Source organism: Stegodyphus dumicola, chromosome 3 (assembly GCF_044657685.1).
Source record: "Stegodyphus dumicola isolate Sdum_Otavi_A_Nest chromosome 3, ASM4465768v1".
Classification (NCBI taxonomy): Eukaryota; Metazoa; Arthropoda; class Arachnida; order Araneae; family Eresidae; genus Stegodyphus; species Stegodyphus dumicola.
Window position 1 is genome coordinate 56,305,644 of NC_140770.1, and position 21,782 is coordinate 56,327,425.

Here is a 21,782-nt window from a genome sequence, read left to right on the forward strand (position 1 = left end):
TATTAAGCCCATTGGATAAATATGCGAGAAATTATAGGAATAAGTTGGAAAAAATATATTGTATATTGGGTTGGAGGTAAATTTGGCATGTCTGCTAAGAGAAGGCATCCTTCACAGAGGAGTTTCTATAGCCTACTTGCTGATGCTCAAATTACTTACAGAAAACACATGAAAATAAACCTGAAGCCAGCTCCTTCAGAATCTGAATTGAATTATCAATGTTCAGTGGTATTACTCACTCAGCTACTACTGAGCAGACTTATGCAAGGAAAGTGGAGAAGGAAAGAAAACCACATTAAAGAAAGTTTTAATTTAATTTTATTGCATCACATAAACAGTAATTTTATTGTATTACATAAAACTAATCCTTTGGTGAACTTAATCTCTGAAGCTTGAAGGTTTCTTTAATTCTTTGTACAATACAAATTTTTGCACTGAAAAATAAATAAACTCATATTAATTCAAATTTACACTAAAATGTTTAAAAAAGCAAAAACATATTACTCCCTTTGTTGCAAACACTTTGACTGATCTGATTCCAAATTCAAATCACTGATAATATATAGTTAACTTTCATTAACTTGATCTTAATCTTCAAAATTTTACTAATTTAAACAAAGACTAAAGTATTGAAAATCTGAGTTCAGAAATAATGTTAATAAATTTTGTTAATTCAAACTACTTGTCTCATAATTTGGATTGTTTTCTTCCACAACTAACTTATATCAAGGTATAATTTCTTTTTGCTTCAGATTGCTAGAAGGACAATTTTTTAAAAGAATCTCCAGTAACCGATTATGGGAAAGGGGGAGGGGAAAACTTTTCCGACAGTTCTCAACCCTTTAGGGAAAACTTGTCACAATAAGAACATTCTATTAGAGAATTTCTATTATAACTGAAGAATTAATATCAAGTTCGATTATTCCCTAAATATAACTTCCTCTTCAAAATATTTAGTAATATAATTACTAAAATTTAATATTACAAATGAGGGAAATGACAATATAACATGATCAATAAAATGACTTTAATTTTTTTCTACTCCTCAAATATAACATTAATTCAATAAATGATGAACCTTACAGTTTATATTTCTTTTATTTTCCATAAACATTTTAGAATTCAATGTAATAGTCAAAAAGAAGAGAAATATTTTATACTTTTAGATTACGTCAAAAATATTTCAAGGATCATTTAACCAGTACAAATCTAAAAGAATTAAAATAAACTTTACACTATCTTAAATTTTTAATGACTCAATACAAAGTATAACTAAATTTGGAAAGTTCAATACAAAATGTAATTGAATTTGTAATCAGAATTACAAATAAATAAAACTTGAAAACTGTTTTGGAAGATAGGATTGAACTATAAAGGAAGGAAATAATTACAGAAGAAGAAAATACAATAGTTTTTACTAGTTGTGGCCTTTATTTTGAAAATCACACCACTATATTCAAAAAGCACAGACACTTTTAGTGCACAACAGCAGATTTAAAACAATCGTAAGGTAGGTATATATATGCAATTATTTAATAAAGGAATATACATAGAATTGTTCGAAAAAAGCCATGACAATATGATATATATATATATATAAAACTAAACTCAGTGGCGTAACAGCCCTACTGGGCTAAGGCCTGCAGTGACCAAAATCTGCTTTCTTGACTGTGAGCCCCGGGGTGCGTAAGCATAGGCCCTGAACAAGTGGTCAGCTTGGTCGCAGGACTCCTAGTGTTTAGTCCCCAAGCGAACTTGGTACTCATTTTAGTGATGGAAATCAAGGGATGAAAGGCTGAATTGACCTTGCCCAGCCCGGGAGTCGAACCCCGGACCTGTGGTGCTGCTAGCCACTGCACCACCAAGCCTCATTTTATAAATTTACAACTATATATATATTACTATATATTACTCTATTCAACATATGGTCAAGTGCAGTCTTTTTTACCATTGTTCTGTCTTAAGTAAAGGATGACTTTTCACTTATTCACATTCTTCCGTTGTTTTAAAATGTATGTGCACATACAGAATTGTGGGGTGCCTATTGCACCCATAATCACGTGTGAAGCATACATTGTGTGTCCAAAATTGCTTTAGGCAAATAACAAAATTATGTGAAATTGTCACGTCTATTTGCAAGACCATCATTCCATTTAAGCAGTAAACATGTCCAAGTTATGTCTACACTACCGTTCCTTATTACACACATACATATATATGACATTTGAGATATCTATTAAAATTATATGGTCTGCATATAATATATGCATTCAACTAATATAAGATTTATACCTTAATTACTGTTTAGCTTTAATTTATAACAAATATTATATAACTAGATTCTTAAAGAAGCGTTCAGCAATATTGCATTACACCCAACCATGACAAGAATCATTGAACAAAGTGTTGTTGAAGTACCTAACTTAAAATTTTATGATGTATTTCATCTGGCAAGCCACATGGTGTAATGTTACTCGATTTTGGAATTTGAGGGTCATGTTTGTACTGTCCGCTTGTGATTAGTTTTTTCCCTCTTTTAATAAATCGTAATGCAACTGTGGAGTCTTCCAGCTAATGGAAAAGGAAGTGTTGCATTTTTCTAGAAATATGATGTTTTGCTTAGTAGTAAAGTGTAGGAATATGCATATCATGAAGCTGTAGTTTACAAATGATCGAATTGTATGGTAATGTACCGTTAAAAATTGGTAGCAAAGTTCAATTGTGAAAAATTTGGCTAGCATTATTTATTTTTGATGTTACTTTATTATGGAATCCTTGTAACTCAAAAGTAGTTTATGTGCTTTTCTTATGGTATTATGAAAATAGTTTATTCCAAATAATTATCTTATTTTTTCCTGAAGTTTAAACAAGTGCACATGGAGAGCAGTGCCCACTTGCTCTGTGATGTTGAGAATTCTACAGTTCAGTGTAATTTTTTTAAATGTTACAACAGATCACTGGGCACATGGATGGAAGACTGAGAAAACAGAAAGGATTTATTATGGATGTTTGCTGTGTTTATAATTTAGTTTTCTCTTGCTGTTTCATGAAATTTTGAGTGTTTCATTATTAATGTTTGTTTTATGTAATTTTTACTGTTTCATTATGGATGCTTCTTGTGTTTTTAGATTAATTAATTTGTTGTTGCTTTATGTGCTTTTCAGCATACCACCAGTTTTTTAAAATGGCTATTGCTTTTCAAGTGTTTGGTTGGCAAAACATTAGTCACCAATGACTGGCAACGTTGTGGGAGGACAGGATAACATGAGAGCACCAAGCAATCTGTTATACAGTATAAAGTCCGAAATCTGGACGTCCATTATCCGGAATGATCTAAAATCCGGACCTCAAAGCCACAAACATTTTTTTTTCATAAATCATAATTGTTCTTTATTGTATGCTTTATGCATTTGATTTTTCCTTCCATAATAAAATATGTAGAGATTTTCACTTAAAAGTTCCAATTCTTAATTTCACTTACGCACTAAATAAAACAACCTATTATGGAAAAACAATCATGTAAGCATAAATTTATGAGATTAATAATTTCGCTCCATAGCTGAGTATCTGCTTGGCATACATCTCAAACCCAAACATTCACCTATTTTACATCCCTGACGTGGACCTGGTGAATCATTATTTATTATATTTTGCTTTCATCACAGCATGTTTATCAATACATGACAGCTTCAGTAATAACTCATGCAGCGATGTCTAAACTTTTTTTTTTTTATATTAAGAATTGAATAACAAGAGTATGGCAACCTATTATGCTAACATTTTGCCTGGCGATGATTACATATTTTTTTTTAAATGCTCTAAGAAATACTAATTCAGAAGTCAAACAACAAAAATCAGCGTTATACCTACAAAATTTTGTAGGTATAACGCTGATTTTTGTTGTTTGACTTCTGAATTAGTATTTATTCGGCGTGTTATTGTGTCTTAGCTCTAAGAAATGTTGATGAGGAAAAATTCAACAAAAATTTCTTTTCATATGCTAAAAATAGACTTTGTTAATGAAACTCATAGGCCAAAAGATTACATTTAGTCCTATTTTAATTAAGAATAACTGATATGTTTATTCACCATAAACCCAGAAGTGGCGGTAGAATATGTCGGCACCAGACGGCAGAATTTAGGGAAGACGAAATTTTTGAAATTTGGGGAAGCACCAAGTGGTAAAATTAAGGGATGAGAATTTTTTTATGATTTAGGAAAAGCACTGGGATCTAAAGTTTAGGCACAGTGAAAATTTAGAACTTGGGAAGGCACTTTGTAGCAGAATTTAGGACCCGTAGAGACTGCACCAGGTGATACCTAGCGCCAGCCCTAGATAAAGCCTTAAGTATATGTGGAAGTTTATTTAGGACTCAGATTAGTTTTAAGCATGTGCAAGAAATAAACATAGGTATAGTAAAACACTAAACTAATACAATTCAGGCTTAATTCAGTACGCAAGACAAAAATTCAGGAGCATGACAAAATTTAGCAAAACAACTTGGCTTTCATCGCTAATCTTGTGATACACAGCCAATAATGTATAACAGACACTATTAAGCTAGGCTAAACTTATCTTTACAAATTCTAAAGTATTTCAGTTAATGTAGAGACTGTGCTGCTCTCTAATTTGATTCACCTTATTATTTTTTGCCGACTGTTATTATTACGGCAATTTTATAAAAACTAAGCTTGAACTTTCGATTATGTCGAAAAGAGTTTCCAATTTTGGAGCTGTGAAAGGATCTAAAATCCATCTCAAAATTATGCGAGGAGTATGACACTGGAAAGCAACTGTATATGACATAAGGAAAAAAAAAAAGGAAATTTTGAATTTTTTGTGGGAGCAACTTAAACAACTTACATTTAAAGAAACGTTTAATAAAGTAAACAGATAAATATTAAGCTTTTTTTGGTAAATGTTGATACCCTTTAGATCATAATTGTTCTTTATTTCATATTTTTAACTGCATAATTTCTGCATGCCATCTTAACAGATTTAAATTGATGATCTAATATCCGGAAAAATCCCAAATCCGGTATCGCCGAAGCCCCGAAGAGTCCAGATTTCAAACTTTGTACTGTACTTTATATAAATATGCAAAAGAATGTTATTTTTTGCATATTTTAATCAAGCTTTAAAGAAATTATTTTTTCTCTTCAAAATTTTTTTTAATGCATTAAACTGAAACATGGTCTTCTTTGAACCTTATACTAACCTTACATTCTTTTTACATTAAATATTTTGCCTAAAAATAAAATACTGAGCTTAGAATTTCATATCGTCTCTTACGAGAGATAAGATTCTAGGATGGACCTGAAAATAATTTCTAAAAATTTAGCTAGCATTTTATTGCATTATTATCAGCTCTTAAACACATGGTTTAGTCTTTTTGGTACAGATTCAACTACTTATATTTATTATTTCTATTCTAATCTTTTCTCCCATTCTTCTTGCATTGCTATTTTCATTGGAAATAAAAATGTATTTTGTTTCCAGATTTTATGTTCCACTTTATGCCATATATATTCAATGGATTTAAATCTTAACATTAAGCAGGTGTCTTGAGTATTTCAAGAATATCGAGTAACAGTCCTAGCCTATATTCACAGTAATATACTTGGGCTATTATCTTACTAGAATTTAATATCATTATTGCACATTATGTTTCCTGTGTCAATGATTTCATTGCTTAATTTAAAACAGGCATTGGAGCCTTTTTTAGCTTAAAAAAAAAAAAGTAAATAAATAAACCAAATACATATATTAAGGGGGTCAAAATCAACCAAAATGTATGTATTACATTTCACAATGTATGTAATTATTGACAATGTATGACAATGTATTGACAATGTATTTAATGTATTACATTTTACAATGTATGTAAGACATTTGGAGGTCAGTGTTACTTTCACATAAAAACAGTCTTTTGGTCAATAACAAGATAAATGTCATTGAGAAAATGCTTACAATATGCTTTAAACATAAAAATTATAATTCTAACTATTATATAAACAAACATAACTGAATGAACTTTACTTTTCTCTTCGATATCAGTGGCTCCCCTGATGCTGAACTTGTGATTCAATTTAGTTAAGTCTGGTTTATAGTTAGTTGTCTTAAGATGATGACTTGCAAATGAATTTTTGCTTAAGCTGCTCCTGTTCTTAAAATAAATTTCATGTGGGAAAATATTTATTGATTTCTTCTTAAAATGATGTTAGTTTTATTTGTTTATATTTCCCTCATATCAGGGTTGCCGCTCAAACAGAAGAATGAAATTTCTTGACTTTTCCAGGTGTGTACAGTACAAAGTCCCTAATCCGGACATCCATTATCTGGAATGATCTATAATCCGGACCTCAAAGCCACAAACTTTACGCATGTGCATAGAGAATGTCTATACATTACGCATGCGCGCAAAGAATGCGCATACATTACACACGTATGCGCGTGTTGAAAGAAATGTTTAATGAAGTAAACAAATAAATATTAAGCTTTTTTTTGTGTAAAATTTGACACCCTTTAGATCAAAATTGCTTTTTATTTCATAAATTACGGTTTCATATTTTTAATAGCATAATTCCTACATGCCATCTTACCAGATTTAAATTGATGATCTACAATCCGGAAAAGCTCCTAATTCGGAATCGTCGAAGTCCCGATGAGTCTGAATTATGGACTTTGTACTGTATTAAGAAAATTCCAGTCCGTGTGTCTTAGCTGTGCTGAGAGGTAAATTAATTATAGTACCACTTAAAAACACAAAAATTGCCAATTACATATGACTTTTATATATATTCCCCAAAGAATTACTATTATAACTACAATAGGAGTTGTTTTCTCCACTGAAGATTGAGATTAGAATCTGCCCAATCTGGATTAAAAAGATTTTTTTTTTTTTTTGCAGACGTTTTGCAACTGAAAGAAAGAAAGAAATCTATTTAATATTTTAAAATAAATTCAGGTATTTTATATTTATTTAGCAGCACACATAAGCAAAAAATATGTGCATTAAATTTCATGATGCACATTTCACCATACTGCTAGAATTAGTTTCAGGAGTATGCCAGAGAAAATTGCCTGGAATTTTAAAGTATTATTAACTAATAATAAATAAACTTAGAACGAAGAAGCCACATTAAATTATATGAATAACATTAAAATAAAGTTAACTACTTAAAGATTTAAAACTAAATTACAATAATCAATAATATTTTGGCGAATATAATTAAAGCCTAGATGACTGATCACTGTTTTTTTATTTTACTGCAAAATTACAAATAACAAATAAGGCATTTATTAAAAAGGAAAAAGAAAAAGATTTAAAAGATTTTGTGGTAAAATCCTAGTATACAGTACGATTTGACCTTGGTACGATTTTAAAAATTGTCAGCAACACCAAAATGTCCCATTTACTGCTCATTGTAAATGTCCAGTTTACTGCAAATCATAATGTCGCCAAATCTGATGCATAGTGTCTGTTAGGATTAAACCGATTTTGTTTTATACAAGAATACGAAGGTATTTTCTTTGATCATGTGAATTTCTCGATCCCGAGGTTACCGAATGTTGCTGGAAACTTGCTTTGCCTTTCTAAAAGACAATTTCATTGGAGCTTCAAAAACTGGCTCTATGATACTCACACAATACATAATTCTCCAAGAACGTGATCGCCTCCTACGTTAGCGTAAAAGTTGCTTTTTTGGGAGATCGGAATTTGAAATTCCCAGACTTTTCCAGATTTTGACTAAAATATTTAAATTCCCTGACTTTTCTTGGTATTTCAGGTTTTCCAGGTAGCATGGCAACACTGTCATATTTTTTTAAACATTAAAATTTGAGATCTGCCTTTCATGGAGTAGTATGCAGTAGAGTCTTTTCAAAGTTACGGAACCCTGCCATCGAGGAAAACTGCATTAATGGGCATGATATGCAATTTTATTTGAAAATGGATAAACAATGGCAATGCAATGTCATAAACTAGGATTTGAGTTTTTATAGTCTATATCCATAACTGCCTGCTCCTGCTGGTTATCTAATTAAACAAAGAGCAATCTGCCAATATTGTTGATCAAACTTCAGACAGCATAGTTAGTGCATGGTTCAGCAGGCTCACCATCAAATTTCATGTCTGGTGAGATTTCTGAATTGCTTAAGACAGGGACAGGCCAATTACAGTCCTCCGGAAGGTTCTATCTGGCCCGCGGATAAAATTTTAATTTGCTGGTTCGAGGCAAATTAAAAGGAATATATATTTATATATTATACATACATCTTCTTTTCTACTTTGTTTAAATATTGTTTTTCTCCCTTCCCTTTTCTCGAAGGACTGATGATCTTTTTACTTTCTCTATTTTTGTTCTACAAAATATAAATTGACGGAAATAACTGTCTGTACTTGTACAGACAGCTTTCAATCGGTAAAGTTTTAAAAGCAGAAGTTCTTTATCAGTTATAACTGCAGATTGGCACCAACAAGCATTATCTCTTTCTCGGGAAGCAGATATATGGGAATCCAATATAGGTGAATTAGACTTCTTAGAAAAAACTGAAAACTTAATCTGTTTGCTGGGTTGCTAGATAAGAACGACTTGTCTCATTTCCCCGAGATTAAATTCAATACCCTCAGTAAATGAAGAGAAACTTAAGACTTATGAAGATGACTTGAAAAAAAAAAAACTGCATTTTGAGTTCAAATGAAGATTTCAAGACAGTGCCATTCAAATAGAATTGGATATTTTTACCATGCCTTTCAACGTAAATTGTGAAGCAGTCAGGTCAGATTTGCAGCTTGAATTGAGTTGCAATCTAACAATCATCTCAAGCAGTTGTTTCTAAATATGCCAAAGTTACAGTTTTACAAATCATCATCGATTAGTAAAGTTCGAGTATGAGAGTTTTACAAATCATTATCAATTAGTAAAGTTCATTATCAAAAGTAAGTTTCCCAAATTTAATATCTCATGCCCAGAAAATCAGAGCTACGTTTGCTTCATCTTATAGGTATATGGGAACAAGTGTTTTCTACTATCAATCTTAGAAAGTCTTATTTCAGAAGTAGACAGACAGATGTGCATTTAGCCTCGTTCCTCAGAATCAGTACACATCACTTCGAACCTCAATATAAGGAACTTTTAAAACGGAAATCGCAGTTTCATTCATCTCATTAACATATTTAAATTACAATACTTGTACATTGCTTTTAAAATTTTAGAAAAATTTATCTTGGCCCGCCAAACATTTTTTTTTTTTTTTTCGGTTTTTGGCCCATGGCTGAAAATGTTTGCCCATCCATGGCTTAAGATATTTTAGATTTATACCTAAAATAATACATCAGCATTTATGTCTGAAATGCAAATTTTTTTTTTATATTATGCAATTTTAAATGAAGACTTTTGATAAAGTGAATTTTTTAAAATAGTTTTAGAGATGAAATTTCTTTCATTTCTTTGGCTTTCCCACCATGAATTGCACTTTTTATACACGTATCTATCCGGAATTTTTACATATGCACTATTTCAAAGAGCTTTCTTGATAGTCAAACCTTTACTGTATTTGTACTAGTCTGTAATTACAATAATATATTTAAGACTAGTTTTAAAGAAAGATATCATTTATATATAATTTTTGCTATCTTCTATTTTGAAATTAAATACAGGGGAAAAAAATACTTTGAGGCCTATCCGTGCACTAAAAAGTCACTATTTTAAACACAAATATTAAATTAGTTTTTTCAACAAAAATTACCTCATTCTAGCATTCAGAATTTTTTATTTCTTATAAATTTAAAAAAAGAATGAAGTTTTCCATTCTCTTATTCACATAATTTTTTTTAACTTGTCACTTAACCATTTATCAAATGAATTTGATAATTATATTAAAAATTTCCTTATTTTAATGAACACTATATGATTAATAAAGTTATGCTCCAAGTTTAGAAACATCCAGGTTTTAATTATTTTTGACAACATTTTGTTGTATTCCATAAGACAACTGTGATAGTATTTCAAGGAGGCCCATGAGAGATGATTTCATTTAGAATTAATTCTATCATGCTTAGAAAGATATTTTTATGTACCAAGAACTATTACATGCTTTTATCATTTTAGCAACTTTCTAATAGGTTTTGTCTTTTCCAGCAAACTTGCAACAAATTTTTAAATTTCTAATCACACTTTTTGGAAGCATGATAATAAAATATTGAAATAACACAAATTTTATGAAAAATTAAAAAATTCAAATATGCAATTTTTCAGATGCTATTCAGACCTATTGCTATAATGTTAAATAATGTCACTGACTGACATATTATATTTGCTACAGATGATTTTATTTACAGTTTTAGTAGTGTCCAAAGATTTTGCTGACATGAGTTTTCTGCTTTAGGAAGAAAATTTTATCATATCTCCTCAGTATTACAGCCACTACATTTTAAAATTGTGCCAACCTACATATAATCAGTGTGAAATCTGTAATTTTTGTAACTCCTTAGCTAACAACTTCATATCACAGTTATTAATAGCTTAAAGTAGCATTTTTATTCAGAGCTCTTATCATGAATGGGAGAAGTGATTATGGTTACAGCTGACAGTTGTTTAGGAATATTTATACTTCATCTAGGGGATGTCATAATAAGAAATTAATTATAAATATAATATTTTTCACTTTCATGCATTTAAACATTTTTATATTACTTCTGGAATTTAAAAGTGCTTAGTCATTTTTGTGAGACACTGTAAATCATTATGAAAGGGAAGTCTGATTTTACCATGAGGATCAAATTTTGTCATTTCCAGCTTTTCTCCATTTCTTGGTCTAATGTATGGAAACTTGTGATGGCTGGCTATACTCTTTAGGATTACATAAACATGCCTTAAAAACAGAAATGAGTCAATAAATTCAAACTTAAGCTGCTTGTCACAAAAGAATTAAAAAGAACAATTATAATAAAAAAATACATACGAAGTTTTTGGCTTAGCCATGTGAGTAGCTGAAAATAAAATAAAAGACGTTAATTACTATTTATAAAAAACACAGAAAGTAAAGTAGTATCACAGAACATAATGTAATTTAAACATATTGTATTGATATTAAAGGTGTGAAGGTCATTAGTTATTTTATAAAAACGTACAAATTTAAACATTGCATAGTTTTCTAATACACTTTATTTAGAATTTAACAAAACAAAGCTTAGATCGCCAATTCGGTTTTAAATATTCCTTCATATATGTGAGATAATCAAAAATTAGATTTTTCTGCTTTAAGGAGCATCTGCTACACCTTTAATGCCTAAATTATTTATTTTTCAAACATTTAACTGGTTTTAATAACTTAACATTAACATTTAACTAGTTTTACCTCCAATAACAACAAAGTATATGAATTTTATCAAAACTATTAGAAGTTTTAAAAATGCTATCTTTCTAAAACTTTAATAAACATTATATTTTTAAATCAAATATTTTAAATTACCTAATCATATAGTTAAACTTAGCTGCTTTTCTTTTCTTTTTTTTTTATTCTGGAAAAGAATTTTATAATCAGTTGATTTGAATTACTACAATTTGAAGAAAGTGGAAAATGAAGTCTTTTCTTTGTTGCGAGATCTTAATCTTCATATTCCGTTTTAGTGTTTTATTTATTATATACATTTGGTCAAAGAAAGTCATCATGTGGTTTTGTAGAGTCATTAGGATTTTTTCTTCTTTTTTTAGTTCTGGTGCCACTGTAGAGACATTAAATTATTTTGCAGCAAGAGACATGAAAAATGAGCAATGCCCTCACAGGTACTCAAACCTGGACCTCTCAAATGCACGCTGAATGAGCTAACCATTACACCACGAAGGCATGGAGAAAGAAAGGAGAAAATACCTTATACAGTACAAAGTCTGTAATACGGACTCATCGGGACTTCGGTGATTCCGGATTATAGATCATCAATTTAAATCTGGTAAGATGGCATGCAGAAATTATACAATTAAAAATATAAAACCGTAATTTATGAAATAAAGAGCAATTATGATATAAAGGGTATCAAAATTTACAAAAAAAAAAAAAAAAAAAAAGCTTAATATTTATTTGTTTACTTTATTAAACATTTCTTTCAATGTAAGTTGTTTAAGTTGCTTCGTTTTTTGTGCTAATACTTTCTCTTTAATTCTCTCTTCTATAAACATACATAATTTCTTGTTCAGTTAAAAAGTTTCACTGTTCAAATCGGGTAGAGTAGACTGTAAGGTACCCCTTGTATTATGGCGAAGCTGTTGTTTCATTTATTGCCAAGTTGTTGCTTCATTTATGGTAGCTTGAGCAGTTGAATGTTATGGAAACCCTATTGTGACGTAATCAGGTGCATGATTCTGAGAAATTTTGAATCATGGGATGTTTTGTAAGCGTTTTTGTGGTGTGTGTTGGTTTGATTCTTTAGACAGTAGAATGGCCGATTGTAGTAAGATTAATTTGTAATTTGAAGTTTCTGTACGATTTGGAGCGAAAGGGGAAAAGAGCTTTAATTGACTGGTGTGTAAATGAAGGTTTACTTAGTAGCCATTATAAGTAACCTGTATGCAGGAAGGATATGCGTCTAGTCAAACGTAAAAAACGCTTAGATGGATTTGAATGGGTTTGTAGGAAGAAAGGTTCAGTTGGTCACTATGTGAAGCGTTCGATCAGAAAGAGTACCTGGTTTGAAAAAAAGTCATTTGAGTATGATTGATATTTTGATTTTTACATGGCTCTGGGTGTACGAAGTGAACTTGAAAATCACGGTAAGTGAATATTTGCTTTTGGTAGTGCTTAAATGTATAACATGTTTTTCCTTTTTTATGTTATTTTATTGTTTGGTTTAAAATGTATTTTATTGAGATTATGTATTTTTTGTTTGCCTATATTGTAGAATTTGGTGCTCCTTTGACTGTTTAAGTGAAGATATATCGTTGTGTACATGGACAAAGTAAAGGGAGTGCCCAATGTAAGTTTGTGCAATTCTGGGAATTTTTTAAAGTGAAACTACGTCGATGTGTATATAGATAAAGTTAAAAGAGTGAGCAATGCCATTTTTGTGCAATTCGGGGATTTTTTTAAAGTGAAAATAGGTCGACGTGTACATGGATAAAGTCAAAGGAGTATGCAATGCCAATTTTGTGCAACTTGGAATTTTTTTTAAAGTGAAAATAAGGTGATGTGTACATGGATACCGAGTTTGTACAATCATTTGTCTTATTATTTTGGCTTTGTGTAGCCGCAATTTTTGGTACAAAAATCGCCACTTCGCAAGCCAAAATAATGAGCCAAAGAATTGGACAAAATCGGTATCCATGTACCGCCAAAAGGTACCCTAAACTACACTTTTACCTTCAAATCCTGTAATTGCTATGTCGAGAATACCGACATTTTTCCTTTTCAATAACCTCTCTGTCACTTTCTTCACTATTGGAAGCGTAAACGCTTTACTGGCTTTATGCGCACGTGTAGCGGATGCGCGCATTGCATGCGTAAGTTTGTTGCTTTGAGATCTGGACTATAGATCATTCCGGATTACGGACTTTGTACTGTACACCACTTTTATTACTGGGGATTAGGGAACTCAGTTGCCAAATACTGATGGTAAAGAATCATCATCCACTACCTTTTATTAGTTCAGGTACCACTGTAAAGTCATTAGGTTATTTTGAAGCAAGAGATGTGAAAAATGAGCAATGCCCCTCGACAGAACCCAAATCTGGACATCTCGAATATACGCCCAGTGTGTTAACTGTTACACCACGAAGGCATGCTGGAAGGTGGGAGAAAATACCTTATAGTTTACCTAATGACCAAAGTTTTATTCCTTTCATTAACGGATGCTACAGGTTATATGCTATTAATATGAAAGAAAAACATAACATGAATTAAAAAATATATAGAAAAGGATTTTCATCATGTTTCATATATGTTTAACAATAAGAATTTGCCCCTCAGTGTATAGTTTAGATATGAAATTTTACTATATTTCATATTTAAAATACTACTATATTCTTCATTGAATATAACTGCTTAAAATATTGCATTTCCTTGAGCATTCTTTATGTTTTTTTGGACAATTTTTACTGAATTAAAAATTAAGGAGTACATTTTCTCATAAGTAGGATCAATACATATGAATTATTCCAATGACCATAAAACTGTCACCAAGAAACAACTTAGGAACCATTTATAGATAAGAGTGATATATAACAACACAATCGTAACATTTGCACTTTCATTTGATGCAATTCCAATTAATTCTTTATAATTTACCTTTTGTAATGAACAAGGATATAATTTAACTTTTAATGCTGTAAGAAAATAACAGGGTTTGAGTAGATTGAAGGGTGCCCCTTGGATTATCACCAAGTTGCTGTTTCAATTATTGCTAGTTATTGTTTCATTTATGGTAACCTGAGTAGTTGAATGCTATGGAAACCCTATTATATGACATAATTGGTTGCGTGATTTGGTGAATTAGAATGATGGGATGGATTTTGGTACATTGTTATTTTAAAGAGGGGTAAGTTTGTTTAGAATTCTACTGGAATTTTGGTGCAACAATGGCAGATTAATTTTTATGATTCAATAGCAACTAACTTTCAGGATCCACAGGATAATACATAAGTATCACAGAGCTATGTTAATACTTATTCTAACAGGTTAATTCATGATTTTAAAAGACAAATTTAATATCTGAAAATTTAACTCTGAGTGGCATGACTACTTTTATCCAGTCAAGAGATTCTTCTCGTCACTTTATAAGGTATCAGAAGTGGGTGTAGGCCGACCCATCTAACTAAACAAGTTGGTCTCATGGTCATAACAGGCCATGCCCACATTATATGGTATTTCCCCCTTCCTTTCTGCATGCCTTTGTGGTGTTACAGTTAGCACACTCGGCAAGTATTCGAGAGGTCCAGGTTTCTGTCTCGTTGAGGGCATTGCTCATTTTCACGTCTCCTGATTCAAAATAACCTAATGACTCTATACTGCCTAAACTAAAAGGTGGTGGATGCTGATTCGTCACCACCAGGATATGATCCCCTAATCACCAGTTGTCCTTTAAAAGGACTCCCTTCTTTCTGCATGCTTTTGTGTTGTAAGGGTTAGAACCCTTGGTGTGTATTCGAGAGGTCCAGGTTCGAGTCCTGGCGAGAACATTGCTCATTTTTTACGTCTCCTATTTCAAAATAAGTTAATAACATATATTAGCTTATAATTTAAAATATTTTGTTTTTTCTAATTTTGGTACAACTCTAATATACGCCCTAATTTCACCAAATGTGGCGATATGTGTTCTGCGCTGGTTTTTGGCACGACTGCGTGTTCTATGGCAACCCTGTTGACGTTGAAAAATCTTTCGCTGGAGCTTGTTGGTTTGCCTCTGTGTCTGAGAAGATGGGAGGGAAAGATAAAATGGTAGTTGTTGAATTGAAGTTCGGCAAAAGGAAATATGATTGTGGCTATCCTGTTGAGGGGTAGTGGGTATTTGGAAGTGTGGAAAGAGGGTCTGGGAGATTATTTTTAATGGCAGTGCATGATAGAAGTAGGGATTTGTGATTTTATTTATTTGTGAACCATAGTATAAATTTTCTGGATAGTGTGTCTGGCTGTCATGTAAATACGATAGTGATTACGTGGCGGCATGAAATTTATATTTCTGCTATTCGAAAACGCATTAATTCATGGTAAGTGCATTTTATTTTATCCTTGTTCTTATTTTGTAGAATGTTATGTTCATTGGTTCTTTAGTATGAATTTCTGTCGTTATTGTTGTTTTGGCTAATCTTTGGAATATGGTAACAGGTAGTTTGGTGACATTTTGGTAAGGCGATAAAGGTTACTAGCTAGGACTTTAGCAGTGTACATGGATAAAGTCAAGAGTGTGCGCAATGCTAATTTTTGTTCAATTCTGGGATTTTTTTTTAAGTGAAAATAGGTCGATGTGTACATGGTTACCGTGTCTGTGCAATTCTTAAAAACGCGGCAAGCAGTTTGCGATTCTGCACTTTCTCCTAATTTCGCACCTAATCTTCGTCATGATTAAGCACTTTTATTCCATAAAAGTTCTAGCATATAAGCATAATTCGGCTAGCAGATTGTTGGAAAAAAATGTTGAGTGTAAAAAAAAAATACATGCCTTTACTTCGTGAAAACAAAATGGCGTCCAAACAAAAACTAGCAGGTTGCTGTAGCAGGGTTGGTCGCCAAAAAATTGCCAAGTTACCATAATCCAAAGATTAACCGTTGTTTTTTTAAATTGTTTGAAATTTATTTTAGTTTAGTGTCTAGACTGTACAATTCGTAGATGTTTTTTAAAGTTCAAACAGAACGCTGTGTACATGGTATTATTTGAAATTTATTGTTGTTATGTTATTTTATTAAAGCGAGGTGTGCGTAGTTTGTAGATTTGTTCGTTGCCTACATTGTGCAATTCCTAGATTTTTTTTTTAAGTTAGAATATGTCGCTGTGTACATGGATTCTTGTCAAATATTTTTGGTTAGAAACTTTACATTTTTGCTATCTAAATTTTTTGTTTTTGTTTCGAATTTTTAGCTAAATTGTGTGTTCAAAACGTAGTTTTTACATGTGCGAAAACCGCGTTTTTGGAGACATTTTAGGCTAAAAGTTCAAAACGTAGACAAAAAATTTAGATAGTAATATGGCAGCGTGAAGTTTCTCACCAAAAATATTTGGCGAGAAATTTGGCGACTTGAGGGCGCATATCAGAGTAGTTCCCTAATTTTCTTTAATAATGTAAATATCTTTTTAATACATGGAAGTTAATGGAAACAGAGACTAAAATAAACAATTACACACATTTAGCTAATGAATGCTGTTTAAAGGAATTCTTCACGTGCAGAAACAAAAAGCTTTTTCTCTCAGAAGGTTAACATACATGTTCCATACAATATGAAATTTTGGTACTTATGTATTATCATAACCACCTTAGCATAGTTTGGTGAATTTCCTGGAAGAAAAAAAACAATTACTTTTACCATAAAAAATTTTGGTTTAATCCTAGTATATGGCACACAGGATTTGGTGACATTATTATGAGCAGTAAATGCAACATTTATGATGAGCAATAAATAGGTCATTTTGGTGTTGGCGACAATTTTCAAAATCGTGCCAGGACCGTACCATATACTAGCATTTTACCAAAATTATATATTACATACATACATATTTTACATTTCAACTATAACATATTTATTCTAAAAGACAATTAGTAAACTTAGTTACAAACGGGTTTTTGCATTTGTTGTGGTGGAAATTTCATAGTGATTGTTTTGAGAAATAATTTGAATAGTTCCTTCAGCAATTTTGCTGAAAAATAATGTATTTCTAGAGAAATTTCACCTCTCTTTCTTCTACTAGAGGAAGCACAAATTTTAACACTGAGTTCAAGACAAAAAAATAATTAGTTTTTCTATAAAAGCCATTGGAACTTAGAATACAACAAAAAGAATGCACAGAAAAATGGTGAGACTGGAATCTGAATATCTATCATGCACACGTTGCCTGAACAATGGTTATGCACATGGTTAACAGAGTTCAGTGTATTCTAGAGCTACGGTGATTTCTACTAAGGTGGTTGTGATAACACAAGTACTGAAATTGTTAGGAAGCAAAGCATTTTCTTCTGATTATCACCTTCTCCATCTATTTTAATTATAACTGTCAAATAAGGAAACTGAAAAAAGAAAGAAGGCGTGGCAATCTTAACAACAACATAAAAATTCCGAGTGAAAAATAAAGCAATAACTTTAAAATACAACTAGTTGTTCTTCTTTATTCCTAGTTCTAAAGAAAGTAAGATGTATCACAGAACTCTGTGGAGAGAGTATAAGACATACTACAAAAATCATTTAGAATGTCAAATTAACACAAATTATCATAAAGTTTGTTCAATTTTTCTAAACAAGGGCGATAACGTAACTAAACGTATATTACTTAGCTAATTAATTAATTGAAAATTGGAACCTCAGATAGGTTTTTCTTTCTTCGAATGCAAGTAACAATTAAACATAATCATAGTGCCATTCTATAAATCTGAGGTTATATAGTTTATCAATGCAGCGTGTTAAATATACTTGTCCTTATTTTTCCCGAGAGTCATATTACCGTGGTAGTTAATGGCATAAACTGCCTTACATAAAATTTAATTGAAAAAGAAATACAATCACCATTTATTCAAAAAATGCATGTTATGTAATTTGTTTCATGTAGGTATGGTACTTCAAAAGGAATACAATTACTGTTTGCTACCATGCGAACCGCACTTCTAGTAGAGAAAAAAAGTCTCTGTTATGATGTAAATATTGACGTTTCTATATCGAAAAGACTTTAAATTATTGATGTTAAACTGATATGTGAAAATAATACGTTCTATCACTTCAGATATTACTTACGTTTCAGTTAAAAAAAATGTGAAAATTAACTCTTCAATTACAATTTGTACTACTTTCAATCTTTGGTCATAACTAAATACAAAACCTTATCCATAGGAATAATCCAATGATTTAACGTATTTAACTCTCCGTAATCATTCTGCCCGTAGAACTGTGTCCGTAGAAAGAACGTTCACAAGGAAGGGAATTAATAATTGATAGGAATTTAACAGACCTGAAATAAAATGAAACACTATAATTATTAAGAATGAAAAGGCAAGTGCAAAAACGTACAGAGGGTGGATCTAGTTAGATACCTCAAAGTACTAAATAGGCTGAGAAATGAAAAAAATAAGGGGTAGATCCAAGTATAAAAAATCTGCGTAACATCTTTTAGGAAGTTAACCTAAGATAGGACAGCTAAAAATTGAGATTTAAGTGATCTGAATTTTAAGACTTGACGTACGTGATTGTTATGGCATTTGAAAGATAGAAGGAAATTCATTAGTTGACAAAAGTAAATAAATAAGTAAAATATTCTTGCATGCGTGCGAGTTCGTAATGGATTTAATGCGCACAGACCGATGCCAGCTTGATAACATTTATTTTGTCAAAAAAGGCCACTTTACAGTTTGAAAACTTTTCACAAAAGTACTCGTACAGCTCTTCTCAGTAGAAAAGAGCCCAATCAGCAGTTTTCACTTCAAACTACTAATACTGATAAAAAGCAGAGCAATGCAAAGCTCACCCAAATAACGAAACTTACATAGGGATCTCTCAATACTTCGAAGTCAGCTCTGAATTAAAAACTGAGAAGTATCGGTATCAGTATCGATAACATCATGCTGCGATATTGAGAATTTCGCAATCTGTCTGGCTCTAAAAAAATGTTGCCCTAATAGCACTTCACGTAAAAGTACATTAAGTGAGATTCTCAGAAGAGAAAATTAATAAATGTGGAACAGAGAAGAACATTTTCTCCTAGGTTTGAGAGATCAGGCTAGAGTCCTAATGGATTGGAATACGGGATTAAAGTCATAGTAGAGATGAAAATAGTTACACAAAATACGAATAGAAAATTGAAATAGCGACAGAAAAATAACTATATGCAATATATACAAATACAGAAGAGCATATTTAATATCATCAAAGATGTGCAGCACAAAGACGTAATTCTTTATCCTCTTGTAGAATTTCTTATTGAAACAAGTTAAAATTCATGAGATGGTTACACGTAGTAGCTTTTTTGTAGAAATTTCTATTGATTTTGTTTAGAAACCTATCAATGCTTTCAATGCTGAGGTCCTCATGCAATCTTTGATTTTGCAAATAAAACTGTGCGTTAGTAAATGATGCGCAGATATTTATTTTGCACTTGTAGGAGTTTGAACAGGTAATTTTTATTACGAGTAGTTCTAGTCAGTGAAGCATAGTTAAGGATTGGCACAACTGAGATATAAAGGAGACGTTTCTTTCTTAAATCTAATTTGGTATAAATGCTAATAATTGAAAAAAAAAGCAGTTGATAACTTTTGGTGCTTAGCCGCCTAGTCGGTATGGTGGTCAGGGAAGCTGACTGCAATGTCGAATGGCCTGGGTTCGAATCCCGGAGAAGGCATGGTTGTCCCTCCCTTCATAGGAAAGGCGATGGTGGCCCACCTATTAAGTGCCTCCATAATAAAGAGACCACCACATCCGGCCTTGTATAGATTAATGAACTCGGTTACATTTGCAATTATTTCACAATCTGCCATTGAAAAAAAAAAAAAAACTTTTGGTGCTTTATTCTTAGCATTTTCGATGTGATATTTCCAATAAAATTTGCTGTTAAAAGTAATACCAAGACGTTTGGCTTTGCGAACTTTTGGAATAATTTCATCAAAAATGTCAGATTTTCCTTAGGTAAAATATTCATGTGCTTTTTACGAATAATTAACACCTAAGATTGATGGATATTCTCAGTTTTGTGCACCAGTCTTCAGTCATTGGCATTAACTCTTGGAGGTTTCGGATCGCATGGTTTGCGTTTGCTAACTGCCACAGCGGTATCATCGGCATGACAGACCACAAAATAATTTAAATAATTTACTGGTTTGGAAAAGTGTATCACCTAAAAGAGGTAAGTGATAGCGCCAACGAACAAGTCCTGTGGAACCCCAACTCGGATTTCTCTTAAATCTGATTATGCTTTACCAATAGTAACTGTAAATATTCTATTTGTAAGGAAGAACATAATTAGAAGTATGATTTCTCTATAGAAATTCCGGTTTATTAATTTCTAAATTAGTTCCTCATGCCATTTGCAGTCGAATGCATTCGCCACGTCCAGCATGAGTAAGACAACATTTTGACAATTAAGAAGAGCCGCGACAGCAATCTTATCCAGTCTTATTAATTTTTAATAGTAGAAAGATTTTGTCGCAAGCCAAACTGTTCAGGTGGTAGAAGTTCAAAACATGGTTTCATTCTATACGAGATGATACTTTCAAAATGTTTTCTTAAGCCTGATAATAAGCTGATTGGCTAACCATCTGATGTGTCTTTACCAGGTTTAGGCAAAATGAAGATTTTCGTACATTTCCATTTTTCAGGGAAGTAAGAAATATTCAGACATTCATTAATTATGCTAGTAAGTTTAAAAATAAAATTTTTTTGGTAAGGTTTTTATTGCAGCATTAGAAATATTGTCAAAACCTGGTGCTTTTCGAATTTTCACTCTTTTGATGATATTTCGTCAGAGGTTACAAAATCAGTTCGGTTTTTCCCAGTAGAAGCACTTAACCAGCCTCTTGCAAAGTAACAGACTTCGTATACGAACTTGACATCACATGGTGAGGCATTTGGAATAAACTAGTTTTCAAGGTGGTCTGCAAAGACTGCTACTTTTCTTCACGTGATAATGCTGCTATATTTTCCATTTTCCTCTCCGGTTTTATATAGTTCTCCCTGGACGTTGAGAAATCTGTAGTACCATTCATCGAAATTACAGGAAGATATATATACGACTGCAGTTACATATAGGGATCAATTACAGTTATTCAGTTACAGTACCAATTATATTTATACATGACGCCATCAATAGAGCAGCTATACCAATATTTCAACTTTCAGCTTTAATTACGTTTATACAGACAGACTACCAGAGACGGACACCTACACTAGCAGTTTGGCCTTTCAGGAATCACACCCAACAGCTAAGGTGCAGGCAAGACAGTACCAGTACGATCGCTGTCGAGTCTGAATCATCTCCCGAATGAACGGAGGTTCTAGTCTTGTGAAGACTGTTTGTATAGCCCCGTGGTTGAGACTGTCTAAGTACAGATCCTAGCCAGTAATTCCCAGGAATTGACCAATGCTCGTCAAGTTTGGCACTTTT

The 21,782-nt window shown here is 31.8% G+C and overlaps 1 protein-coding gene across 2 annotated transcripts; it reads right to left on the reverse strand.

Annotated features, from left to right (window-relative positions):
* Positions 1–300: 300 nt before the first annotated feature.
* Positions 301–18,578, reverse strand: LOC118204477 (large ribosomal subunit protein bL33m-like). 2 transcript variants are annotated; one of them, XM_085812918.1, is made up of 5 exons: positions 18,428–18,578; positions 16,833–16,983; positions 10,967–10,994; positions 10,773–10,876; positions 301–434 (listed from the first exon to the last, which is right to left on the reverse strand). In XM_085812918.1, the coding sequence occupies exons 3-5, from the start codon at positions 10,984–10,986 to the stop codon at positions 379–381; spliced, it is 180 nt and encodes a 59-aa protein (XP_085669044.1). In that variant the 5' UTR covers positions 10,987–10,994; positions 16,833–16,983; positions 18,428–18,578; the 3' UTR covers positions 301–378. The 2 variants fall into 2 exon arrangements, with proteins under 2 accessions (XP_085669044.1, XP_085669043.1); XM_085812917.1 differs by lacking the exon at positions 16,833–16,983 and having other exon boundaries at positions 18,428–18,556.
* Positions 18,579–21,782: the final 3,204 nt, after the last annotated feature.